At 48.1% G+C, this 27,789-nt stretch overlaps 1 protein-coding gene across 1 annotated transcript; it reads right to left on the bottom strand.

The window, feature by feature from the left end:
- On the bottom strand, positions 1 to 27,574 carry USP48 (ubiquitin specific peptidase 48). The gene is made up of 27 exons (XM_009579044.1): positions 27,458 to 27,574; positions 27,059 to 27,215; positions 26,089 to 26,216; positions 24,786 to 24,910; positions 24,099 to 24,207; positions 22,709 to 22,842; positions 22,400 to 22,482; positions 21,919 to 22,098; positions 19,434 to 19,559; positions 17,200 to 17,349; positions 14,431 to 14,631; positions 12,880 to 12,994; positions 12,606 to 12,736; positions 11,139 to 11,210; positions 7,947 to 8,071; positions 7,666 to 7,788; positions 6,904 to 6,967; positions 5,785 to 5,839; positions 5,167 to 5,277; positions 4,375 to 4,505; positions 4,038 to 4,144; positions 1,816 to 1,920; positions 1,234 to 1,389; positions 893 to 1,018; positions 405 to 453; positions 128 to 154; positions 1 to 23 (listed from the first exon to the last, which is right to left on the bottom strand). Exons 2-27 carry the CDS (start codon positions 27,153 to 27,155, stop codon positions 1 to 3), a joined length of 2,853 nt encoding a protein of 950 aa, XP_009577339.1. The 5' UTR covers positions 27,156 to 27,215; positions 27,458 to 27,574.
- Between the last annotated feature and the right edge of the window lie 215 nt (positions 27,575 to 27,789).

The following is a 27,789-nucleotide window of genomic DNA, read 5'->3' as shown; positions in this document are numbered from 1 at the left end:
TCAGTGTCCAAGTAAACCAGTCCCTGAGGAGAAAAGACAACCACCAAAAGATGATGATGCTTACGGGATGGAGACGAAGTTAGCGTGGGCATAAATAAAGGGGGGAGGAAAAAAAACCCAGACTCACCTTTAAATCCTTCTTCAGGCATACAAACTGGGGATGGAAAGAAAAAGGCATGGCGTTAGGAGTCTCCTGACATTCGTTTCTAGAAGGATCTTTTGTCCGAGCGGCGGCGTACCGCTGAATCTCCCGTGGACAGTGACAGGAAAGCGTCAATGTTTCTATTTTCTACCTTCACAACCCAAATTCAACAGAGTCCTTTGGCCACCAATACTTCTCCCAAAATCACAGCAGCGAGGTGCCTTTCCTGAACCCCAAACCTTCCCGGGGTCCCCCCCCTCACCTTGCATAACGTCGTCCATCGCCGCGTAATCTGCAATTGGTTCATCAGCCTGGAAAATAAAGCGGAGCAGGGGATTAATGAGCGAGCAACCTCGTTTGGAAGTTCACAGCCTGATCAGTTCACGGTCCCTGCTCTGGAGGGGTGGAAGGAAGGAACAGGTCTCTTGCCCAAATACCATCTGGGAACAAGAGGGGAGGACTCGCTCCCTATTTTAGCCATATTTTGGGCTGGTAGGCACACAGCTCAGCAGCAAAGGCCAGCTAATAAATGCTCTTTAAAAAAAAAAAAAAAAAAGAGGGTTTTCCTCCTCCAAGAAAGAGCTCCAGGAGGAACTCATTAAATTAGGCTACCGAGCAGCCACGGGTGGGCATGTCTAGCGCACGGCACTTTTCACATGCACCACAACGTGTTAACTCTTTGGTTGTACAAAAATCAGTTCAATTCTCTGCTTTATCGACTTTATTTTAGCAGCCACACTCTCACATTACCTTTAATAAAATGACGGACTCGGGGATGACTCCCAGGCTGCCGAGCGTTGCGGTGTCATCGCTCAGTATCTTCCCGTCGATCGACAAATTCTGGTCGAAGGGAGCAACTGAAAATGCATGCATGATCTGTGCCAACACAATGAGACACGCTGATTTTGTGCGGAGGGAAAAACATACCGCTGAGCTACACAAAAATATCACGTTTAGAAGAGCAACACGCACCTTTTGATGCCACGTGGGATTTTATACTCCTTTCCCCCCCAACCCCTCCCAGCCGCGCGCTCCTAATTTTGTGTTTTCTTACTCGAGACGACTCGTTCCTTGGAGGAAAAACACCTTACCTGTATTTTCAGCTCTTTCAGCGTCTGATTAGCAGAAACAAGCAGCGCTTTCTCCCCTCTGACTTTCCGGTGCCGGGTGCTTCGCCTGATGCCTTGCTTTTGGTAAGTGATGTAGCTCTGGTGCGCGATCTTCTGGCGCTTCGCACCACCGTTGGTCTAGAAACAAGAGGCAAAAATCAGGAGCGCAAGTTTGGGATTGGTGGAAAATACAACCTCCCCGTACCCCGGATTGTGTTTTGGGCGAGTCGGTCATGCGAGGGAAGGCACGAAGCGTTGAAAAGCCCCTTGGAAAGCGAACCGCCGCATGCAAGTATCAAGAGGACCAAAAGACTTGCCTTGAAACCTCGGTTCCTGCTTCTAAAGCTAACGCGGGGCGGATTACCAGCCAAGAGTACGAGTCACCATCAATATGTGATCTCTCCAAAAACAAAGCGATGGTGCGGTACGACCATTAAAATGACAATTTAAGACACTGTTGTTTTCGCCTGCTAGCGGTAAACAGAGGAGGAGGGCTATCCCATCATGCTGACTCAAGAGGATGATGCAAAAACCAAGGAACCTGATGGTGTTTTTGATCTCTACCTGGTTAAAATCTGGGTCTTGCTCCCCCTCTGGCTTGTTTTCCTCCCTTTCCTCTTCAGCTTCTGAGCTGCTCACGTTCAGCTCTGGAGCAGCGTCCTTCATTACCTGAAGTCATAAAAATCATTCTCCGTAACTAACCCGACAGCATCAACCCAGACTGTCACATCATGGCAAATAGCTTGCAGAGACTTCCAGGATGCCACCTCGATCCAACGAACCGAGGCAGAGCAGGAATAACCCAGGGATCTGCTCCACATGCTCTGCAAAGTCTTCTCCACCCGTCCCCAGCTGCATCGAACCATGGGGGGATTCGGCTCATGAGAACAAGCTTCTCTATTGAATTGCAGGTGCTTCCTGCGGCTCAGGACCTACCCTCCTCTCTAGGCAAAGGGAAAGTCTCCAGGGGCCTGGACTGATTTCTTTCCCATTAAGTGGCTGCTTCTCTGGTTCATCTAAGTGTATTACGAAAGCCCTAACACAGAGAAAGGAATATTATCTGTAAATTAGACACTTATCCATCCCTGCGGCAGACCGACAGAGGCACTCAGCACCATTATTTATGGGTCTGGAGGTTGTAAGTAAATGAAATCTAAATAATTTACACAAACATATAAATAAAAAGGATGTTCAGTTCTGTATAAGTCACTCCAGGAGGCATGGATCTGCCGGACGTGAATTCACATCTATGCTTCGGCTGGAGCTGGGGTTTGCAGGAGCCCAGGAGACTGGTGCGCTCTCCATCCTGGATGCCCGAGAGCTCTCTTCTCCGTCAATGTATTTGCAATTAACGATGCAATCCCAGGTCCCAAACATCCAGCACCAACCGCAGCCTCCCCAGAGCCCGCCGGATTCCAGCAGTGCCGCCCTACGCTGATTTTATACGGCCGTGGCTTCCCTCTTGCAGCGTCAGCCGAAGGAGGTACCCGGGGGTTGCAGAGGAGCGAAGAGCAGGGGCGAGGGGATGGGAAACGTTCCCCGACTTTGCAAATCAAAACCGGCAGGGAAGGAAGCAGTGGCTTTGAGCGCCGCCGTCCGCAATCCTCGCTGGCACTGCTGCCGCGCTGCTGGCAGGCATTATTGCTGCTTCGCATCTCGCCGAGGCTGCCCTGTTAATGAGGGATCTCGCAGGCAAGCTCTCGCCCCCTCTCTCCAACTCCAGCTGCTCGGCAAATAATAGCTGCCTGTTTTTTGCCAGCCCCACGTGTGAGCACGGTCCTGTCCAGCACCAGAAAAAAAAAAAACAACCCTCCTCTGCACCAGAGCCAAGATACAGCCTCAGAATTCAGCCTCGAGTCAGGCTGAAAACCCATAGCTGACGGCTCAAGACCGTGCTGCATGCTCTACATCTCACAACCAAGGCAGAAACCCGTCCAGCCTCCGGCATCCTGCAGTTCTCCGGGCTCCAGCTCCTCCCTTAGATTGGCAGGGAGGTGGAAATCAATGAGAGACAAAAAAACCCCCCACGCTGCACAGGTGCAGGGAACATCTTTATCTGAGCTTGCCCACGAGCCTTGGTTTCCCCCCTAAAGCATAAAACAAGCCCTAAGGAGGAGGACCGACTTTAACCAGCTTTCGGGAACCTGTAAAGCCAATTCTAGACCTGATACTGATCCCTTAAGACACCAGTGAAGCAGAGACGTAATTCACAGCTTCGTAGAGGATCTTGAAAACCATCTCTTAAGTTCACTGCTATTTCATCAGCATGGAGGCTGAAGAGCTTATTTCTCTCGAGGAATAAATGTCACTTGAGCAACCAAGAAAGGAAATGACAAATATTGGAGGGGGAGGAGAACAGGTAGAGCCTGATAACACGATTATGAAGAGAGAAACGGTTACAACACTGCCTAAAACCATCAAAGCTGGGAACACCCGTGAAATACCTGATAATGCAAAGGATTCGGTTTGGCAAAAGGAAGCCTCGAGGAGACCAAATTTTCAGAGCAGCTACAGCCAGAATTTTCCCATTTGCTATTTTTGCCAAAGCGATAGCTTCCACGAGCCGCAGAGCTGGGTGCTTTTTGCCCACGGAGAGCAGCCCTGCCCAGCACCACCATCACAGGTCATTCAGCATCCCTACCAGCAGGTCCCAGCCCTGCAGGGACACGGCAGGCTGCGATAGCCGTCTCGCCACCGTGTTTGGATCGTTATTTGGGTACTCGGTGCAGTTTCCGTTAAATGAAACGGAGCCAGGATGAGCAAGGACTGAGGGAAGAAAGCCATACCTTTTTATTATCCACCACTTTATGGATGTAGATGGTTGCTTGGGTGTACTCACGCAAGTCCCGCTGCTGTTGGCATAACAGCCCTTCTCTGCACTCTGGACAGAGTTCTGGGGAGGCACAAAGGAAAAATGCATTTAATTGCTTCAGCTCCTTGGAGACACCTGCCCAGCGCCTCTCACCACTAACCCGGAGCAGCTCACATAACCAGGGGCATCTGCCAAGCTCTGTGTTTATCCCCCTAGATCTGACCCTTTAACCAAAAAAGAGCCATTTCCCAGGGAGTTGGCACCAATTAGCAAAAGAATAGAGCACAGACAGCGGCAAAAGATTCACTCACGGGGCTCAGAGACGTAAAGCGTGCTCTCCGGGTCCGCCCCGGCAGCTTGTGTTCGCGTGATTTTGATGACGTGATCCACGACAAAGAGTTTTTGAATCCTCTCCCACTCGCTGGGCCATATTAGAGCTATACTGTGCAAAGGAACAAGAACGTGCTTTATGACATGGAAAAGCCAAGCCCCGAGCTTCTGAAAAGCCTCCCCTTTTCTTTTTAGTCTGTTAATGAAAGAAAAGCTGCAAAATCGATCCATAACTCCAGCTACACGGGAGGGGCTGTACGCCCAAGATAACAGGGAAACAGTAGCGTGTTATTAGTGATGCTGTTCTGCTCCAGTCATGCCGGAGGGAGGACGGAGGAGGAGAGGAGGGGAAGATCTGCTACTTTTAGTTCTGCACCACTGCAGAAGCAACGCTACGGAGCATGAACTCCAGCCCAGCGTCCAGTGCTCTGAGGGCAAGTCTCACAGAAAGCAAATCGTAAGGAAGCCGGATGTTTCGACGCCCTGGTCAAATTCAGGGTAGTTTATTGTTAGGAACTAGCCAAGCTGAAGTAAGCTCTCTCTTTTTCCTGACCCAGCATCCTTTGACAATTTAGGTCTTGCCTTGCATGAAGGCTAAGGTGACTGTTAATTTTGTGAAAAATTAACTGAAGAAGTGACTGTTAATTTTGTTCAAGGGAAAACATTTGCTCCTTGTGTGGCTGCAGTTCAGCAAACCTCTGGGAACATTCCCCGAGGCTGGCGAGAGCCGAAGGCACCTGGCAAAGGCAGACGCGCGAAGAGAAGAAACTCACAGTTTGGAGTCTTCTTTGGTCATGGAAGCGTAGGTGAACATGAGGCCCCCATGGGGGCAGAGAAGAACACTGTTTCCTACTGAGGACACGGGGCTGCATCGCGTTGGCCTCCTGCGCAGGCAAAGGAAAGCGGTTTGCAAAGCTTGGTCAGGTTATTTCACAAAAATCACAACTCTGCAGGCAGCCAAGAAGAAATCACAGGTGAATATTTACAGAAGGCATTCCAGCAGGGAATATTAAGCTACTACGGACGAGGAAATCAGATCTGCGTTCCTGCATGTTGCAAAATTACTCTCCTATCTAGCAGAGATTTCCATCTCCTACCACCAGCAGCCCGTGGAACCAGGATTGAGCAGTGACCTTTGCCTAGGATACAGCTCCAGACAGATGAAAAAACTAATCAGGTTACAATCTAATCTGACCATCTGGTTAAGACACGGTAAACAAGGAAATTCAGTTCTTACAACGTATTACAACTGATACGAGCCCTGCAAAAATCAGCTTCCTTGTTTCCACAAAGACAAACTGCAGGTAACTACACACTGCACCGGGATTCAAAGCAAAATCAGCCCCCCAAAAAAAGGAATAAAAAGCACCAAAAACCTCAAGCCAAGTTACCTGACAAATTTCCTCCATTCTTCTACAAAGAACTGCGAAACAATGTACAGCTCATCTGTCAAAAAAAAAAAAAAAAAAAAAAAAGGATCTTTTTTAATTAATCCAACAATGGAGAAGCGATGACTGTTCAGCTTTTTCTGCAGCGCTCATTCTCTTCGAGACCTCAGCGTTTTTACCATGACAACTCCATCCAAGCGTGCTGGGAAAGCCAAGCAAAATAATTTGGGATCAAGTACTAAGCACTTACATTACTAATCTCATGTTCATTACAAAGTTAATTTAGCTTTAGATCCAATTACCTTTAATTCACAGCAGGAAACGGTCATTTCCCCCAGAGCAGCTAAGACTCCCCAGCACCGTGTTTTCTTCGCCAGGTACTCGGGGTCTAAAGCAGATGCATCTCTGCACCCCCACGGGTGTGGGGTGAGACCACCCCAACCCGCCTCATTTGCTTCACCCATCAAAATCCAGAAGTTTCTCCTCTTGGCAGCAGCACGGATTCAAAACCACAGCCATTTGCTCATACACCCTCATGAGGCAGCGGTTTTAGGATAAACGGTTGTTTTCCTGTCCCAACTGATTTGCCGTTAGGTAGTCTGCTCCTGGACAAGAAGCCACCTAGACTCTAAGAGCTGGGTGACAAAACCATTTCCGAGCTCACCTATCCTCACCACTTTCCCTAAAGCAGATTTAAGGACTCACTCCGTCTTTCTGCAGGAAAATTCAGCACACCTGAAGAACATATATTTTTTTTTAATCTCCTTTCATCTCTTCTAGATTAAACCGCTCCGCTTGTTTTCTTCCCCGAACCTCAACTGTTTTGGATCAGGAAAACTCACAAAGCTGGAGGGAGAGATCCTCATCTTCTTTTATCATGCTCACTTGGGAAATTCAAAGAGAGTGGAGGACGTAGCCTCACTGCCTGGAGAGACCCTCATACTTCAAGCTGCCCATGGTGACTCCAGCTACAAAAGCAGACCCAACCAGATACTACCCCTTAAATACCGCCGGTAGGACCTGGCAGCTCTCCAGCTCAGCACAGAGCGTTTCCCATTTCAACCCTTTTGGGGCTCCCCGGTTCTGAGACACAGATCCGTGTTGACCTCAATATTTACTCACGGCTGGAGAAGGCACCCGAGAGCAGCAGGCTGCCCTCACACGTAGGAGCAACCGAGGCAGACACCTGCCAAAGCAGCTTGGCAGGATCTAAGAGTCAATCATTAATCAGCACCGCGAGACATCCAGGAGCCAAGGCGTGGAGCCAACAGCTTGTGCCATTTCTTTTCAGCCGCCTCGAAGCCCCAAGAAAGTCCTGGAGAGCTGCGTGCTCGTACTGGGGAGAAGCCGGTACGAGAGGTCTTGCACGACCATTGCTCCTATTTGTGAGGCTTTAACATTTAGGGAAGCTAAATACATGAGCTCTCAGGATGTAGGAGGATGCCGGAGCACACGCGAATTTTGTCCGACCAGCACCAAAAGCCTGGCCTGCATGGGAAGGCAGACGGAGGGTGGTGGAAAGCTGCCTCCACCATTTCGGTCCTTCTAGGGACGGATGTAAGCACAGCAGCAATATCGTCGCTGCTTATCTAGCTGACTCCGGGCCAGCGACAGCTATGTTGGCACACGAGCCATCTCGTTTATCTTTAGCAGGGCTTTGCGCCAGCACAGCTAATCGGGGGAAATCACACCTCAGCACAACACACGCGTAAGCTCCGCCGGCACAGGCTTCCCAGTGCAGGCACGGTCTCACTTGGACCGCATGAATGATTGTTAGGCAGTCTCTCTCGCAGGTGAAATATAATTTTTTAGGAGAGGGATAAAAGCTAATAAAAACCTCCCCCAAGCCCTGCTTCGTTCCCTGTGCCCTCCTCCTTCCTATACCTGAGGCCAGCTGCCCAAGCAAGGTCTGCATTTATCGTGAAACAGGTTCTGGAGAGAAGTCTTCTGCTCGCTGGCCATCATCTTATGCAGAGCTTCGTTTTCCTCCCCTTCGCGCTCCAAAATCTGCACGAAACAGTTAATTACAGCACAGCTTCAGTTCCTAGCTGCTACTAAAAGGTGACATTACTTTCCTCCACTGCACTGGGTCGTGTTAAAAAGAAAACCAGAAATATGACCATGTATTTACAGTCAACAAAAGGGTAACATTATTTGGCCAATACCTTGCACTGGGAACAGCACTCTTTGTTATTTGGGAATTCAGGGGCCTTTGGAAAATATTGCTTGAGTTTCTCCCAGGCTTCCTTCGAAACCACCCTCCGTTCGTTTTCGGATATGCACAGGTCACCTGCAGAGAGAGAGCCGAGAGAAGGGCTTTGCTCTTGACGCGCTCAGTGATGTTTTGCAGCCCTAACTAGATTTAAGAGATTGCAGGGTATAAATGTGGGGGAAGATATTCACGCACTTATCAGCCAACACCATGTCAGCAAAACAGAGCGCAACCAATACACAAAGTCACCTTCAACTTCTTTATCATTTCCTTGTTTAGACAGGAAAAAAAAATAATGTGACTTTAATTCATAAAAATGTCCTTTAGATTTCAAAGCTCATGAACCCAAGCAGCTGATCAAATACAAGCGGCAGTAAAGAGCTGCTTGAAAAAGCAAGGGCAAGCCAAAGAGGGCACAGGGCTACTGTTTTCTGATCTTGGCTATCCATAGCTACATTTTTATGGCGACTCCATTTACCAAGCTGCAGACTAACCCATGAAACAGGAGCCAGGGGCTTTCCACACCCTTGAAAAACAAAATCACCGCTGTATCACCTCAGATGGCTTCACGTGCCCTATCCAAGCACCTCAAAATCTGGAAAGGACAGATTTTGCACCCTAGATCTGCTCTAGGGAATAACTGGGGTGTGAAGATACAAAGCAAGATTTACCAGCTATCCCCCAGACAACTTGCCTGCTGTATTATTTACCCTGATGCTCAAACAGATCAAAAAAGATCTGTTCAGATCTTAAACCAAGAATGGTTTAGCATGAGGCATTTGCGCTTGTCATTTTAGCGACAGAAGTAGCAGAAAGGTCACGCTCACGCATTTGGACACCATGTGTATGCATGACGACACGCGCTCCAGCGGACAAACAAGCCTTGGAAAAACGGGAGAAGGCGAGGGCTCGGGGATCCAACCAGCCACCCGCTTGCAGGCTTGATGATCGCCAAGAGGAAAACAGAACCGCATCTCCCTACGAGACAGCAGCTGGGAAGTCAAGGCACGGCTGTGCTACACGCAGTCGCAGTGAGAAATAAGAGGAACAGTCGTTGCAACACCGAGATGCAAACCAGATTTCGCTGCGGCATGGGAATATTCATGCTTCAACTTGGATTTCACCAGTAAGAGGGAAGCAAAATAGCAACTGTGAAGTCGCGGCGCTGAGCGGTGTCCAGCAAAGGGCACGATACCTTATTATCTGCTTTTCTATAGCCTGAAGAGCTACAGAAAGAAGACAGGGAATAAAAGGCTCCCTCCTCCCCACCCTCTGGTAGCTCTTTAACATTACAAGCAGCTCCTCAGGCCCACGGACCCATTGGCTTTCCTCGCTCCAGCCAAGCCTGGATTTCTGCCAGCCCCGAAGGGAAAAAATAGCAACGCTCCCCTCCTGCTTTTCCTCTAATAAACAAAGGTCGGGCTGGACTGATTCGATGCAGCACTTGGCCACTTGTTCTTCATCAAACACGACCGAGTGGCTCAGCTTTACCATATGAGGAGGCAGGACCAGGCTGCTTTCCAGAGCCAGCAAGTATGGGGAAAAAAAACCCGAGCTTGTACAAATAAGTGCCTTGACACCGCGTGATTAATGAAAACAGATTAATATGCTCTTGAGCGAAAGAGGTGGAAAAATCAGATCTGGGTGTGCGGGGAACAAGTGCTTTGCCATCTGGAAGAAGATGATCCTAACCGCTGCTGACCCTATTTCCCCCTCCCACTGTCCAGGGACATGTTTTGGGCATGGACATCAAAGAAATCCTAACTTAGTATCTGGAAAAAATTATTCGCTGGGGTCGGGCAGCTACTGGAGAGCGAGAAATTGCAGCAAAGATGCAAAGGGACTTCTTAAGGGAACGCCCGGATGGCATTTCTGGAGGCCAGCCAGACCTCACGGATAAAGCGCTGGCTTTTCCAGAGCCTACCATGAAGGCAGGAACTTCCTCCACGGCAAAATTAAGGCTGCATGACCGAGACTACAGATTTGCTGATACACTTCAGAGGAAAATTTTAAAGGTGGAAAGGTTGTTCTGCATGAGTAATCGGAGGTTAGCTCAAGACGATGAAATCTGACCTGCCAGCGGCCCCCATATTTAATATTATTTATTCTGATATGACCCAAAGTCACAGATCAACTAGCGATTTACCAGCATAATATTTTCAAAAGCCTATTGGCCTATTTTTATCATGTCTGGCTACATTAAGTGTTTCATCACCACGGTGCATGCTTTTATTTAACAGCAGCAGCCTCGCAGCAATGGGAAATACGGCGTTAAAGGCTCTGAAAAACAGCTAACGCTGTGACAAAGTGCTTAAACACTCTGCTTTAAAATGAGGCTTTATCAAGCCATTACTCTACATCCTTGATTAGCCTTGATGACAGGAGGTGTGTTGCTAATTTATGGCATGTTTCTTTCTTACTAGGAACAAGATCGAGTATCCCCGGCAGGGAAATTGATGCCTCCAAACAGGAGCTTACTGGAACAGAGTTATGTCTGGAAGCGACAAGCTAAAAAAGTGAGATTTAAACAACAGGGTAGCCAAGGATGTAGCTAATGAACCATCACTTAGCAAAACAACTAACAGCGGGTCAAAACCTTATGTAAATGGACACCAAAGCACAGCAGGTTGGTAAATCGATATCCTTAGCAGTCCCAGCCGCTCGCAGATAAGCCTATGTTTCTACAGTTGTTAGGTAAGTGCTCCGGTTTAATGTAAACCGAGAGAATAAACGGATACTCTCAGCTCCCACACCTTGACTGATTTACACCATCTGTTTTGCTCCTAATACTTTCAGAGCTTCCAAGTGGCTGCAGATCCTTAGCGCTGCCCTCACTCCATCACGTCGCTTCGTTAGCGAGAGGAAGAGATGCTTGCTTCCGCAGCCCAGCACTTCCCGCAGCATCCAAGCATCTCTGCGTTTACACCCCTTTCACTGCCTTACAAAACTTGGACTGCGCCGTGATAGCGCTCACAAATAAAAGCTTGAAGTTTGAGTGTCAAGAAACACCAGGCAAATGAGAATTAAGCGCATTTCCTCAGTAACTACTCATGTTGGCCTTAGATGGAGCAAAGGCTACAAGGTTAATGTCTTGAGCAGTAGGCAACAACAGATATATTCAGCTCCATCCCCCGTAGAGACTTACCATGTGGGCAAACAATGTCTTCATTAAAATTTAACTCCTCTTCCTCCTCTCTCTTCTCTTCATTTGATTCATCTAATTTAAAAAAAAAAACCAAAACCAAACCAAAACAAGAAGATTGCACAGCGTTCCTCTCCCAAGGAAAGGAAAAATGTTTGGGGGAAAGGAGCATGGTTGCCTTTCAAACTGCGGCAAAACCCTTAACCCAAGGGAAACTTTGGAAGGAAATTTGTTATTCTCAAATGTCTTGGCCTCTGGGCAGGCGGGATTACAGCCTACAGGCCACATAGGAGTGCTTTGAAGTGCGTGGAGCACAAGCCAGTCCTTTGTGAGATTACAAAGGATGCATTTGTTACAGCTAAAACACCACAGGGGTTCAATGCTCCCAAAGATCTCGGAGTTTAACCTAAACACAAGTCTAGCGCAGGGAGCAGAAACCTTCCTGGCAAAATATTAGTCCGCTCTTTGCCTTGAGGATACTGATCTAAAACAGATGCTGCCTGACAAACTAAGGGGGAGCCTGCCAGGGGTTTGACAAGCCCCACATTAATGTATAAATTATAGTTAAGAACCATAGCTCCATAGACAGAAGCACTGGCCACTGAATTGGAGCATCATAAACACAATAATGTGTTAGTAAGAGTCTCTAACGATCTGCCCAACGAGCAAGTTGGCTTGTGAGCAATTCAAGCGTACTACTGGGAGTTGCAACCTGTTGTGAAACCAAGGACACCACCGAGGAACGAGTGGTAACTCAGCGGAGGAGTAGCCTTTTCTCAATGAATGCTCCACCAGCAGCACCAGCTTACAGATATTATCAGGAGGGCTGCGGTATCTGGTGTTCTTGGAGCCTTCAACAAGCCCAAGATCCATGCCATTAGCTGATCACCTCCACTTTCATTCAAACAAGCTTCTTGCCCTCAGTTCTGAAACAAAAAGCTCAACAAAATATCCAGTTTCCAAAGGTTTAAAGAGCAGAAGGCAAATAAAAAAACCCATCTATTCTCACAGACTCATGATACAGGCATAGAAGAGAGTCTAATTCATGATTTTTTTTTTCCTAGGCTGTGTTTTGCCAGAGCTGCTTTACTAGCTGTGCTGTTTCATCTACAGACCTTCGCAATAAACATCTTCATCCCTTCCCCAAGGTAATTTCCATGTTTCTTCCTCTCCTGTGCTCTCTCATTCAGATAGAAGCGGATCAAAAGATCATGTGTCTGGGGCGGTAATTTGACACAGCTTTGTAAAACTACTTACTGCCTCATCTTCTTCTCTGGGTACGAAGATCACGCAGGAGTTTTGAAGCTTATCAAATAAAAAGCTCCTTAAATAAAGGAGCTTTTTATTTGATTTGTTATCCTTCCCTCCCTACTCATACAAGGGAAGCAAAACAGCTACAGGAACACCTGACGTGTCTTTTGTTAGGAGGTATCAGTCAGAGCTGGTGGGTCTCTACAGCAGTAGAACTACCTTTGTTTTGTGCATTTCCATTCATTTTTCCATTACTGTGCTCTGCGTCTTCGTCTTGCTCATGTAATTGCTCCAGAGCCAACTGACGCCAGCTCCGCAAGGACGCCTTTCCAACCCAAAACCCGTCGTTCCTGCAGAGAGAGAACAGCGTTTGCAACGCAAATGACAACTCCGTTCTCCTTTGGAGCCCAAACAGTAAAATCTTTTGGAAAAAGCTATTTAAGCACTTCTAAAAAATCTCTGACAACGTTTGAATGCATCGGGACTTACGCACCCCTTGACTGTTATCTTCAGCAAGTTCGTAACGGTTTTGTAGTCTTCGTTTAACTGGTTTTTCAGTCGCAGGATTCGACACCTTTCTACCACACAGTCCTTGCAAAGTGCTTTGACTGGGGTGGGGGGAAGAAGAAACACAATTTATTGCGCACGTAGCTGAGCTGCTCGCTGGTTTGCACGCACTCAGACAGGTATGTACCAACTATCCTGCTTCATGACCGGAGATTTCACGTGTAAATGAGGAGATGCCTGGGGTTACTGCCAGATCAGGCCACATTTGAAGCTTAAATAAGCGTAAAACGCTTCAGATAAGGTGCGATCTGTTCCACTAGCTTCACAGCTCTCCGCTGCTGGTATCAACAGTTTGCAATTACAGCTGCAAGCCAGGTAACGCCAACACACAGCCACGGGAGTCAAAAGGCACGATAGTTTAGGCATATGCAAGAAAAAAACCTGTATCATGGTACTTTGCAAGCTAAACCCAGGAAAAAAAAAACCCTCCTGCAAAGCTACACTGGACCAACAGGAGCAGAAACCCTAAAACTGGGCAGATATTTTCATTTGGGAGCAAGAGGGTCGCACCCAGGGAAGCGAGTCGGAGAACACAGCGCATCAGATCGATTCCTCCCAGCCGTACTCAACGAAAAAACCTACAGGCGATCTTCCAGTTGACTAATAAACCTTGGCCTGGTTTGGTTTTTTTTTTTTTGGTTGGTGGGTTTTGTTTTGTTTTTACTACAAAGGCTGCCTGCGTCAAAGCAGTTTCTGCTGGTTGCGTTTCTTCCCTATAAGCTCCTAGCAGGAGCTGAGCTAATTTGGTCTCAGTGGGAGTTATTGAGCTCCTTTATAAAAGAAACTAAGCCTGGGGCTTGATTAAGGGACGTCCAAAGACTGTAGGGACTGAGCTGACCCCAAAAATCAAAATGCATGACAGATGTGTGCAACACAAGCACATAAGCTAACAGGTATGTGCTTCCCTCGGATGAGGCGGCTCGGGACAGGCTAGAGGTGAAAGACAGTAAATGATTTTCTTGGCCCGCACACATCTGTGCTGCTCCGGAGCGCGGGCTGCTGGCAAGAGGCAGCACAGATCCGCACGCTCCACGAAACGCTGCCTACGCAGGATCTGTAGGTGCTGCAGGCACGGAAAAATCGTTTTCAAGAGTCTGGGGGGTTGCATGTGCAAGTTTTGTTATTTTCTAGAATCAGCTTCATAAAACCATCCAAGTATTACATTTTCTAACCTAAATGCACCACTGCTTCCTCAGAAATTCCTCCATGCGCAGCTCTTCCTAGACAAAGCAGAACTCAGGTCTGAAACAGACCCTGCAATCAGGCTAACTGTATTTGTTTGAATGCTAATGTAATTAAGCGATATTAAAAAAAATCACCCAGAAATAACAGCACAGCACAAAAGCTATGCACAGAAATAAAGTTACGATGATAAAGGATGGCTCAAAATGGGGCTGGGACCAGAACAAGGCTCTAAAACACGTTCAGCACATGAGAATGCGACTTGGAGAGGGCGTTTTCTAGCCCGACACCTTACCGTTCAGCCGGGGCCCTCCTCCGTATCTGCTGTAGAAGTCGTCAGCCACATACTCCGATATCCTCTTCATAATGGATATTTTATCCGGATGGAGTTTGCCGTGTGAGCACAGGTAGGCTGTGTTATCTATAGGTTTTGGAGGAGTAGACTCATCCAGCCATTTCTGCAGCCATTCGAGAGAGATGAAGTCGTATGGGGAACCTGGGAGGGGAAAAAACACGAAGAGAAACAAGCCCGTACGTGTCAGCTAATACACAATACAGCAGATGGTATTTTATAATTACTCTGATATTCAACGGTACTTTTAAAAATTAACAGGCTATCGCTGTTGATTAAATCTCTGCGTTACATGTTTTCAAACATCTGATACAGCTTGCCTCGTCCAATTCTCCTCTCCGTATCGCAGACTTAGAAGACAGGAGCTACGTGAAATTAAGATATGCACGACCAAATGGTCATTTCGAATTCAAGCAATCAATATGAAACAGCGGAGCTCTCCAAGTAGGAAAGGGAGTGCTTTCAGAGTGCTAAACCGTTAGGGGCTTATTGGAGAGTAGTCAAGGTAACGGGAAGGTTTTCCTACTGTCCATCGAGGGACAAATACAATATTTAAATTATGATCATACATTAAAGGCTCTTTCTATAACAGGGCGAGCTCATCAGGGTAAATTGAAAAACAAAAGGCAACAATAGCAAAGAGACAAGGTCAGCGTTCGCCCCGTCCCTTCAGCGCCCAAAATTTCAGTGTTATTCTGGGCTGCTCTTACAACTCTGGGCGAGAAACACTCACACATTTTAAGATTTACAGTGCAAATGGTTACTTGCCCAATTTTTTGAGCATGATTTTTTTTGAAACAGAGCAGCAGCCTTGCCCTTGTTTGCTAAAGGAGAAACACCTCGCACAAAGCTAAGGTTCAGGAGCGGGTCAGCGTCTGTATGAGCAGTGAAATAGCTTTGGGCAAAACCCCTGTATCTCGATACTGAGACCCAGTATTGATGTAGAAACCCTTCTGCGAGGTGATTGGGAAATTAAGAGGAAATTAAACCCGTTCTGCTGATGCGAGGAGGGCAGCTCTGAAACCGAGGGGAAACGTAACCGTTAGTTACATTTATCAAATGAACACAAATCCTTAATGTTTCATACCAAGGAGCAACAGAGAAGCTACAGGAAAACACTTGTCTTCCAGCTTGCACTGGATCTTTGTGAAACCGGGCTTCAAACCCTCTCTCCTCTGCAGGATAAATGAGCAGTATTTTCATCTTACGCAACGCCATCAGAGATACGCAGCCATGACCTCCAGAGAATTGCAACGCTGTCAGAAATGGTTTGCTAGTTTGGGATGAAAGCTGCCTCCCCCTGAAAGTACGTTTTTCTGGGGCAGGCTACACAAAGCTGGCAGAAAACGTGTCTGCACAGCTGCAGAGAGAGTCCCGAGCTCCTGCGGGATCGGACCCAGAGCAGCTCTGGGATAACGCTGCCTCCAGCTGTGCTAGCGAGCTGCTGTGCCCAGGACGTGCCCAGCAGCAGGTAGTGCGTGCCCTCAGGGCAGTGCTTCAGGTCCCGCCATCCTCAAACTGGGGCAGAGGAGCTTTACCTGCACTTGTCAAAACCATCTTTTTGAGATTTATTCCTCTGTCGTGTTAGAAATGCCAAGAGCAAACTATTCTGTTTCTGCTAAGGGGGAGAGAAAACACAGCGGAGTTGCGCTTGCTGCTCCTTTTTAAAGGTGACTCACGGCAGATTCATACCTCCACCACAACTTTGATTTAACAGTGACATTTTAACACCGCTCAGGCTTGCGGGGATTCAGCAAGATGAGCTGCGACACACTCATGTTCGTGAGTTAAGCGCCTGTTGTCTGCAAACCCGGGTTCATAAATTGAAGAGGCAGACATTTATGGGAGCCGAGGAGTCTGCTGTTCAGCTACTCGAGTCTCACTGCTGGTTCTGAGCAGTGAGCAATGAATATTAAAAACTAAAAATCAAATTGTCTAACAGGCTACACAATTTTCAAGTCTTTAATTACAAATGTCCTGGAGTTTTCAGGAGTTGTGCATAGTGGAGAGAAATTCCCCACACTGGATGGACAGAGCCAAGCGCCCCTACGCTTGTTTTGAGGGAGACGGGAGAGAAAAACAAGGCCAGGGGAATAAAAATCCTTGTGCTCAGACATGCTAAGGCGACAAGACGCAAGGCGTAAGTAGGAAAGGATTAACCCCAGTCACTCATCAGACAGACTACGAAGCTTAGATATGGGGCTTCGAAGCACTGGTGGGGATGAATCAAGTAATTTTCTGCTGGAGGCCAGGCATCCTCGTACCCTGTCACCTGCCGATTAATTTGGATCAACAGCTCCCAAACTTGACGTGAGTTGGCGATTTGAGTCCAGCCAGTTATTCTGCCTTGGTGCTACTAACCGCTAACGAGACGAGCTGCTCACCGGGCAGAAGAAAACAGTCACGATGCATGGAAGCACACAGACTGATGGGGAAGGAGCAAGAGGGAATTAGAGACGCCAGAGGCCATTAGAATGAGCAAAAAAAAAAGGAGAAAAATAGGTTAAGGGAGAAAAACAAGAGAGGGAAAGCAAATCCTAAGCATGCACACAGCAACAACAGACAGCGATTGCTCTCCTCTTCCAAGCGGGCTGCAGCTAATGCCTTCCAGCGAAGCGTTCAGGCCACAAAAGCGAGTTGTGGGTTAGTTACAAAACATTACTAATCTTAACAACGGTCTACTACAAAATACTACCACAATATCTTACAGACCAGCTTCAGCGGGTAACCTTTTGTAGAGCTTCTTCACCTCTTCGTGTTTGGTTTTGCCTCTGGCCACACTCTCTTTGCGCATCTCGGCCATTTCGTTGCACCACTCCTCAAACTTGCAGTTATCGCGCTCTACCAGCTCCTGCAGAAAAGCTGTTGGGAAAGAAGAAAAAGCAGTCATTTCAAGGAAAAATGCCAATTATGTTAATTATCCCTGCGATCGGTTATCTGGGGATAACAAGCAAGCCTAAAAATTCCCCCACGCAGCTACCGACATACGAGGTGTTTCCGAAAGCCAAGCGCATGGACGTTGCTCTCTCCAATATTTATGGTTGTAGATGATTAAATACAACTATGCTGCGCAATACAATGGCGCCCAAGAAAATAATTTACTTGGGGTTGGTTACTGCGTTAAGAGAAATCCTTTGCTCGCTAACAAGCCTACGCCGAGCGCTGGCAGTCGCGCGAAGTGCAACAGGGTTTGGCGAGAGGCTGCAGAGCCGGAGCACGGCAGGACGCTTTGCTGCCTGCTTCAATCCCTCCCTGCTATTCCTCTCGCTCCAGCCGTTTCTCTGCCTCCCACCGAGAGCAGCTCCTCTGTGCTGCCAAGGACCCGTCGTTCCCAGGGCAGAAGCAAGAGCTTCTCACCCTACCGATACACCTGAAGCCTGTCCCGACGTGCAGCCCCACGGGTACGTGTGATCTCAGCGAGAGGGGTCGAGCACGTTGCAATCCCAAGGGCAAAAAGCGCTCAGGAGATGGGAGATAAGCCAGGGCAGATCCTGGTGTCGACGGAAAGGTGAGGGAAATGGGAATTTTTGCTGTCGCCGATGGAAAAAACCCAAACAAACCAAACCTCAGCAGGGGAAAAAAAGAAGATAAAACACTTCCCTCGCAGGGCTGGTGTAAGGGAGGAGGAAAGCACTGCTTATCTAAAGCCTTTTCCTATTTAGCAGTATTTTGAAGAGCTAAAATATTTCCAGAAAGGTTAACGCTTGTGCAGCCAGAGAGCACAATATCCACCTTGAGAGAATACACAGTATTAAAAAACAACCAGCTTGACCCCCTTGAGGTCAGAGCCAAGTTACGTCTCTCCACCATCCCGGAAAAGCCGCTTTTAACAGCATCAAAGCAAAATGCCTCAAATTTACAGTTGCATGAAACCTCCCCGCAACCGCAGGGCTCGACTGCTGCCCTTCGCTCCCTGTTCCCTGGCAGGCTTCCACGTGAAACAAAGGCAACCGCGGGGCTGCGCAGGAATTTGGAGCTGGGTGGAGAGGTTTTTGCCGAGTTATTGTTTTGAGCAGAGGGGTAGGAGGAAAGGGAGCGCAAGAGAGCTCAGGAAACAGACTGAAAATCTGAGGCAGGAATTAGCACTAATACTCAAAGCTGTGTGGCTCGGAGGGCGGGTTTTAGTGGTGGTGGGGCTGGAAAAGGTTTGGTGCTGTTATTAGGGGGGGAAAAAGCTGTACGATTTACCCCCTCCGCATCCAGATAACCTGAACAAACAGCAGAGGTCCAAAGGGGACATGCCACCTCTGCTGTCCCCGCTTCGCAAAAGAGGGAAGAAGGTAGAACACACCTCCGTCCCCATCAGCACCAGGGGCCTAATTAATATTTCTAATCGAGTAGCACGCAAACGCGAAGCATCATTAAATCCACAGGCCAAACCTACAGGGATTTCTGCCACCCCCAGTAATTCTAAAGCAAGACACGAACGCGCTCATACAAAACTCCCGTTAAGAGCTTGCATCCTCTTATTTTCATGCCATTTTTTCTCAATATGGCAAAGATTAAGCACTCGCAGAAGAAACCTGACATCTGTCAGCATTATTCACCTCCAGCACAGTACGTGCACTGCCAACGACATTTAACCACGCTGTTCTCCTTCGCCTTTAGGAACCCGAGTGGTTCCTGCGGGATGCCGGCTGCGAATCCCAAGGCTCCCGCCGCCGCACACGGCTCCCAGCGGAATGATCTCCTCCTAAATGCTTCCCATCTCATCTCGCTGGTTAAGATAGCGAGGTTTGAGTGGGCCCAGGGGTGGCATCATCAGGCTGATATTATTTAAGTGCTAGGAAAGCCCAGGGGTTTCACTGGTCGTGACATCGAGTTGCAGTACGGCACCTTTGGGGGCTCACGGACAGCGGACACAGAAGGGGCTTTGAGCAGAACCTGGCCCGCCTGGAGCATCACAAGCCGAGATGGAGAGGCCAGGAGAGTCAAAGCTCACTTACCTGGTACTTCCACTGTCAGAGATTTCTCCCGGGTTTGCAGCCTGTATACCAGCATGTAAGCATTGCGCGAGCAGTGAGTCCCTTTCCCACACTTAGGTTTACGAGTCTGGGATTTAGAAGGTTCCGCTGTGGTACAGAAGGCAAAACATAATAAACACACAAGCTCGCTTACTGATTCTCCATTATCGGGACAAGTTTGCCACCTAGCCGGCTTCCCTCTCCCCACTGCGCTCTGCCAGGCCTCTTTTTGCCAAGCACTGGGCTTGGCATGAGCCAAAATTGTATCCCAAAGCAAGACCCAAATCCCTCCGGCATTTCTTGAGGCAGGGTAATTCAAAGGGACTAAAATTAGGAGCCTGCTCTGAACCACCCTCTACAAGAGCCTTTCTTCTCTCCCCAATTAAACCTCACCGAGCCAAAAGTAGCTCTTACAAAAACATCCTTTCTCCCCTCTGCCTCTTGTTCTGGTGTCCTGACACCAAAGAACAGTCAAATCCTCAGGGAAGAAAATCTTATTTACAGGTGATTGCGTATGTGAAAAAACACGCGCCCTTCTGTTGGGCAACAGAGCTTTTAGGGAGCGAACGGCCACGGAAACGGTCATTTCAGAGCAGCTGGTGGTGCGATGTAAACTCGTGTTGCAAGAGTTGCCGTTCCCAGACAGACTGCCAGGCAAGGGAAAAACACTTATCTACAGCTGCAGCTTCAAAAATCAACCAGTTTCTTTTATTTAAAAAAATATAAAGGAACAACCCTCCATAGGTCAAACTCTAAATGGAACACTGAAATATTAAGAAAAGGGTCCGTCTTTCCCAAATTCTGGAAAAATTCACATGCCTCTCCCACCACACCATCCAGGGGACTTCCTAGATGCTCTTTATTTGCATTTTCTCCAAATATTTTCTAAATTGTTCCCATCTGCGTGGCCAGGCCACAGGACTCTTCCTACAGCGGACCTCTGCTTTACGTTACCAACCTTCTCCCGCTGTCGCATGCATTTGTAACAAAGAAAAGTCTCAGTTTCGCTTGGAGTAGGCAAATAACATCAGCACTCGATAAAAATATTAAGATTCCCAGCCTACAGAGGCTTCTAAACACGCTTTATTTATATTCTTCAAGCAGCCTTGTATTTCAGCAAGAATACTTACTTGTGGTTAAGCATAAACCTTTACAAGATCGAGGCCGCCGCGGTTTATTCGCATCTTATTTTGCTACGCTGGGTAACTTGGGAGGTTAAAAAGAAAGGCTGAGAAGCTCTTATTTCCTTTTGGGGTTTATTTTTCTATCTTACACCACTAGATGTCTAGCCAGCTTCACAATTTGGTTGCAAGCAAGCCGTAGTCAAACATTAACAGGATGACAAAGCTGCGCCGGTGGCAGCGGTTATATACCGTGATGAAATGCAAGAAGGTGTTTACTAGCAAGAGAGCTGAAAATAAAGTGGCATCGTGCAGATGCGTGCACGGAAGGAAATGGGAGAGGGAGGCTAATGCCCCATGCCTGCTCGAGGGCGTGCTCAGGCTGACGTGGCTTTACAACAATCTAAGGGAGCAAATACATCGGAGGGTCTCTTTTCATTAAGCTGTTATTTAAGGACGCTTTAAAGAAAGGCAACATTTCATAAAGTCTAATTGCAGCAAGGCACGAGCGTCCTGGTGGGCCAGTGTTTCTGGGAACGGATTGCTTGTGTTATAAGTGAAATTTCTGGCATTAACTTCCCTGTTTCCCGATACTGCAAAGCATCCTGCGCTAAGGAACGCTGAGCGACTGCAAATCCGAGCACTCAAAATGCCAATTTAATGCTGAACGACTCCTATATATCGACTGCAGTCCGAGAAACCCGCAGATCCAGCCTTAGCCCAAGCTCTCTAAGAAATCAAGACCCTGTCCTGTCCCGGGAACACGGTTACCTGGGGCAGCACCAGGACACCAGCACAAGATGAGCCGACAACGGTAGAACAGAAGAGCGCAAAGGAGAAGTAAGAAGTGAAAAGTAAAAAGGCAGTTTTGGCTTCCAAGCCATTATTTGAATCAAGATTTTTTACGGAGATTCTTTACTGCCTCCAAGTAAAACACCTCAGTGGAAATAAAAACATAACGTGTTAAGGAAACTGAAAGTAATCTCGTTATCTGTTTCTAAGCCTCCTTTTGCACACCAGCCAAGGAAGCGGCAACTTGCCTGTTTCATCCCGATAGGCAACTGCTGCCTGTGTTATCAGCATCTTATCTGCCACGCAGCAGGCAAGAGAAATACTAGAGTAGATGAACTGATCACGAGGTGCGCGTAAACACTCACACGGAGCTGAAATGAAGAAAATCTGGCTGCAATTAACAGAACTGCCGTTTCACACATTATTCCCAAGATGTGACAGCACGCGTAGAAGCCCTTTTGTTTTAAGAGTAATAGGGCCTCCACGTATTCAGCCTCCGTGTTTTTGGTGAAAAGAGTTATTTTAAAAGGGCACTCACAACTTAAAGGTTTTACCTAGATCTTCCTCAATCCCCAACTGCAGTTTCTTCCCCTCCATCTTTTCTATGTCTTCATCATTAAACTTGTACCACTCGCCCGTCTGCGGATCCTTCACGTGGGCGATGTAGTGCCCGGAGTACGCGCTCACGCCGCGGTGTATGAGGACAGCACTAAGTTCATACACGTAGATGCCGTCTGGAAGGAAAGCGACAGTTATGTAGTACTCTGGATGAAACAGCACAAATCTTTTCTTTCCTAGCACTTAATGTTTTTGCAGGGCAGTGGACAAAGACTGCACTTGAACTCGCATCTCTCCAAGACCTTGCTAAGTAGGTTGTGGCTTCCACAACCCACTTTGCGAGGCGGTTATCTGAAACGCGGGCTTCAAACAACTCTTGACATAATTTTCCCTCAAAAAGGGGATTCAGAGGAGATCTCCTCTTGTCTGCCAAGGGGCGGTGGGTAAAGTTAACGAAACACAGCGCACAAAACTCACTTTTTTGTTCCATAAAAGGCTCCATGTCAAGCAGCTCAGAGAAGCCGATGTAGGTGTTGAGCTTTTTCTTATGGCCAGTTTGTCTGTGCGGAGGCAAAGCTTCGGTTCAGGGGACAGCAATAACAGTTCCCATCTCAAAATAAGCGCCCTTGAAACCCACCGAGCATCCCCAGAGAAGCTCACGCACGCACTCAATCCTCAGTCTCTCAAATCAGTGCAGAAAGAGCGGAGCAGACGACTTTCCAAAGAGCTTCCACGCAACCCAGGGCGCTCCCGCTTTTACAGCATGCTCTCCAGCGAGAGGCTTACCTGTCAAACACGAAACGCATCAGCTGCAGGTTGAGCGTGCAGGGAAGACTTAGCAGCCTGATCTTCCTCGTGGCATTCTGCTTACTCTGACAAGTTTCGCAAAAATAACGATTGTCCCCTTCTAATTTTTCTTCCTGAGTGGGGAGGGGAGGCAGAAAGAAAGGTCTTGAGAACAGGTTACCACTGAAAAGTCAACCAGTCCAAGCTACTCAACAGCTGGAGACTGAAAAGTACGGCAGTTATTTTAACCATTTAAGTCTCTACCCAGCTGCTTTCCACAATAATCTCTTGGTTAAAAATGCACACTAATAAATGCACCTTACGGCACGGCCATAGTAGGCTGCTCTCGCTTTAAGGAAAGTTTTAGGCTGAATCACGCCCTGTCCTCAGGTCGCTTACAAGACTGTCAGGTTTGCTCCCCACTTGACTGAGTTGGTTCATACTGAGGGCGATGGAAAAAGAAAATAATTAAATCGCCCTTTTACGAGCTCACATGGACCAAGTTAATGTAAAGCCACATTTTAGCCTGGAAACTACAATCCTCTTGTGCTCGGCCACACAAACATCACCGTGTAAGAGTCATTGCCTACGCCTAAGTAGATCCAATGGCAGGATTAGGCCAGAGGAGAACTCCAACTGCCCTAAACAAGGTCACCGGGTTGTTTCATTTGAAGGAGGAGCAGACAAACTTGAACTTCACCATTTACACAAACCAGTCTTTTTTCATAGCAGACCTTCCACAAGCAGAGCAACCGGTTTGCTGAGCGCATCAGCAAACCCGCTGCCCAACACCCAGACAGCTCAGGTACAGAGTCACATTTCAGGTCAGTTATGCCCTAAATATTTTCAGTTGAATACACACCTCAAACCTTTAACATGCCGGGATCTTAACTTAAGATCTAGGCAAATTTTCAAGTCGAATTAAGAGCACTTGCAGCTGTTCCCGCAGCTATTCCCGGCCCTCCCTAGTATTTTTGAGAGCGGGGAATGTCTCCTGTTGCTATGCAGATGAGCACCGATATAGAAAACACAAAAAGCAGCCATTCTCCTGGTGCTATCCATGACAAAGCACGCAGGGACTTTTTGTCAGACTTTGGGGACTTTTTCCCAACTTCGCTGGGAAAGTATTTTAACTAAACATGTGACTTTCAAGTGCTTTTTAAGGCCATAACATGCGCATGTGCTACGCTGTGGCCCGGAGCCACTCCTTGCTCGCATGACTCAATCCTCATTTTCTGGGTCCGCAGAAAAAAACATTTCCTTTTGGATGCGTCTCACCGAGACAACTCAGTCGCTTTGCTCCGATAACAACCTCTAAGATGTTAATTGAAGGAAGGAATGAAAACACCTTGCTAAGAATAGCAGGACTCAAAAACCAACGAGCTCGTACCTTAAGAAATTCCGTTATACAGTCTGTCAACTGCTTGTGCCCTTGGATGTTTAACTCCAGCTCGTAAAATTTAGACACGAGTTTGGACTCCCTGCCACACTGGTTGCAGCTAGGATTAAAAAAAAGACAAAACCACATGAGGACAGTTCACTGGTCCATGTGTCTGAACTCCCCAGCCACTAGTAAACTACTCCTTGAGCTATAAAACCAGGAGAAAAAGTTGTTTAAGTCAGAATTAACGTGGTTCACACCTCTACACCATGAACACACTGCAAAAAGGTGGTTACAGGATAATAGTATCTACCAGGAATACCAGGAGCACCTGCTTACAGCTTGCACACACCATTTTATATCATTTTTGAGGTGAAATCCACAGCTCAGAGAACGCAGGAATGAAAATACGACACCAAGTACTCTATTTTCTGGCTGCAGGACTTTACGTTCCATTAACTCACTTGCAGGTTTAACTGGTAAATTTTCATTAAGGGATTAAAAGCAGCTGGAGAACTGCAACAACACCATGCGCACGGAATCAGGAAACCTAAAAGCTAAAAACCTCGTACAAAATGTTTCAGCAGAAGCTTACCTGCCTGCTTCGGCTGTTAGGAGGGATCTTTCCCCCCTTCAACTTCTTCTAAAATGTTTAAATATTTACAGAAAGGTTCTTCCCAAAGACCAAATACTTACACCGTGACATAGGCGTACTCTCCACAGAACTGCTTTTGCACTATGTTTCGAACATTTGGGTTTTTTTGTTTGGATAAAGTATCTTCCAGCAGTGACATGAACAACTTAGAAAACTCCTGGGCATCCTAGAAGAGAAAGCCAAGTCCGTTAACAACACGCCACAGCACAAAGCCCAATCACAACCTTGTCGCTAATTTACTGCAAATTACCCGGAGCCCTACACACAGGCTGCACGGAGGCTCCGGCGTGCACTGAATAAAAAAAAAGACCAGTCGGGAGAACTAAAGAAAAAGAGGAATTTGCCTAAAAGGAGCGCGAGGCCCCCAGCGTGAGACCACGGCATGAGTTAACCTGGCTCCCGGCCAGCCACGCCGGGTGGTTTGACTTCTGCCCCGCTCCTCGCAGGGCTCTGGAAGAAAAAAAGACCTCCTGCAGAGCTTTCTATCCCATTAACGCTCATTTTTCAAAGCTCAGCACGCAATTCAAGCTGTCCCTGCTTGCATTATAGGTGAGAAGAAAAATAAAAAAACCCCAAAAATGAGAAGCTGCCCTGTGGATTCGTCCCCTCCTGCAAGGCTTGTGAGAGCTTCCCCACACTCATTTCAGGGCCTTCCTCTCCCATCCTCGCTCTCCTCTTCCAAAAACAAACGGGCTTTGGCCTCTCCCAGCTGTCCTTTAGTATCACCGGTCGGTAGTGACCGCTTCCTTCCCCTCCCGCATCCTTCCGAGGAAACGCACGCTGGCGCTCGGGCTCTTCGGCCAACAATATCCCTCTCACTTCTTAAAGCGTATTTTCAAGCCGTGCCCTTCTCCTGAGCTCTCTTCAGCTTCGGCGACAGCCCCACAGGACCCCTCCGCAGCACCCACCCCTCTCTAACCGCGCTTTCCCTGCCCCACACGCTCGTGTTGGACCTTGGCTGGCTCTCGGCGACCCAACCAAAGTCTTCTCGCTCTGCGAGGGTCCTTCAACCCCCACTGAACTACCCACCGCCAAGTATTTCCCTGCCCTGGGAGGAGCAGCCCATAAAGCACCTCCGAAAAGGACCCTCACGGCAACTTTGGCTCCCACCCCGCACGGTGCCGGTGTCGATCAGGTGCTAACAGCGCTTCCCATCCCCATCCCATCGCTCCCTGGGCTCCTCCTGATCTCCCACATGGATGGGAAAGGCCCTGAGCACCGCTTCTCCCTTTGTGTTTGTACTGAGCAGCAGATCCTGGCTCAGAGATGCTAAAATAACACAAAAGGGCGGTTTCACGCTGCTTTAGAGAAAGTAATTACTCGAGGGGCGCGCCTCAAACCTACCTGCTGCTGTCCTGTGTCCAAGCCCAGCGCTTTGACGAACGCAGAGGGATCGATGTATCGCCTTTTGCTGTTCTGCAGCAAGGCGAACAAGTACTGGAGGTGTTCACAAATGGTCTGAGGCTCATAGTCTATTGAAAACAACAAGTTGCACAAGTTACAGCAAGCAATTCAAGGCAAGAGATAACCTTTGCAAGTAATTGGCTTGCTCGTTCTTTGTAAAGGTAAATTTAATGGTTAGAAATCATGGGTTTTTTAAAGGTGTTTTAATTTTCAAGAGAAGAGGTTCAGCTCACTGACCGCAGGCAAAATACCAAAGAACCATTTAAGTTGGAAAAGCCCCTTAAGATCATCGAGTCCAACCGTAAATATCCCGCAGGGCCTAGCACGGGCTGCGAGCGAAGAGTTTAAGCAGCATGCACCGATTACCTGGTAGCAACAGCTTCTCACTAAATGGCGAGACATCATTTAAAAATACCATAAAAACAGGAACAGAGGAAATCAGGCAGCTGCCCTGACCCACACAGCCCCTATAGCGCCATACCATACATAAAGGTACGTCACCCGAGGCCACTGCGTCTACTGTGTGGGCAAATGGCAGCCTCATTCGTACCAGGGACCTAAATTTTTCCCCTCCCGTGGGATGAGTGCGGCTCCATGGTAGCGCAGATCAGCCCCAACCCATGTGCTTCCACCCCCAGCACCGTCATTAAGCTGGGAACCAGTTTGGGAAGCGGCCCGGCAAGAAACAAACCCAAATCGGATTTTTCAACCAGATCGGATCACTCTGATTTAAGAAATAACTCAGGTAAAGGGCGGTTTGCTCCTAAAAGCCGGGTGAAGGACTCAAAAAGAGCTGAGTGGAGATCGGACAGGTGGTTGTAGCTTCACCCATCAATTCTCCCGATAAACGTTATGCCAAAGCCGACGCCAGTGTGTAAAATTTTAGGAGAAAATGAGCAAAACCACCCACCTTTGTCTTTCAGGACGCTTTCTCCAGCCGCATACTCGCTGCAGGTGCTGGGACACAAGTAGAGGGCTTGTCGGAGCTCCAAGTTAAGAAACCACATCTGCAAGAAAGTGTTCACGTAGCACGTGGCGCCGAGGTTCGTTAAGCCCACGAACGCGTTCTGGCGTAAGAGAGAAAGCAACAGTCGTCACTCGCCTCTGCGGAGGAGCAAGCAGAAATCCAGCAGTTGGGGCGGCCACCTTATGGCTGTTTGTCGGAAAAAACGCCGCTCCGGCATCGTACAAACAGCCGCATCCCAAACTCCCTGGCTACAAGGGGAGTGTCACCTCCCCTCGTCCCCATCTTTCCCCGGGGACCAGGAAGGGCAGGGGATGCTTTTTTGGGGAGTCAAGGCGGGGTTACCTTCTTGCGGCGCTCGCAGTTGGGGTCGTCGATGTTGTGGAAGCTGTTCTCGTCTATCTCGCCCAGCCAGACGTGCTCCCCGATGCCCACCAGGCAGTTGGGGTTCCCCCGGCAGTTCCTCCTGTAGAACCAGCACCCACCCCAACTGTCACCCCCACGGAAGGGACACTGTTGTCCTTTTGGGGGGGTGGGGGGGAGAGTGACCATGGACAATGATGCTAAACAGAGTGAGCGAGGTGGGACAGGGGTCCCCCACAACCCCCAAAAATCGTGGTTAGAGAAGAACAAGGAGATCCCAAGGAATGGAGAACTAAAGTGGGGAAAAAAGGGGG

The sequence above is a fragment of the Fulmarus glacialis genome, unplaced genomic scaffold (assembly GCF_000690835.1).
Source record: "Fulmarus glacialis isolate BGI_N327 unplaced genomic scaffold, ASM69083v1 scaffold40415, whole genome shotgun sequence".
In the NCBI taxonomy this organism is placed as follows: domain Eukaryota; kingdom Metazoa; phylum Chordata; class Aves; order Procellariiformes; family Procellariidae; genus Fulmarus; species Fulmarus glacialis.
The sequence above is the reverse complement of the archived record's forward strand: the minus strand, read 5'-3'. Positions and strand labels throughout refer to the sequence as shown.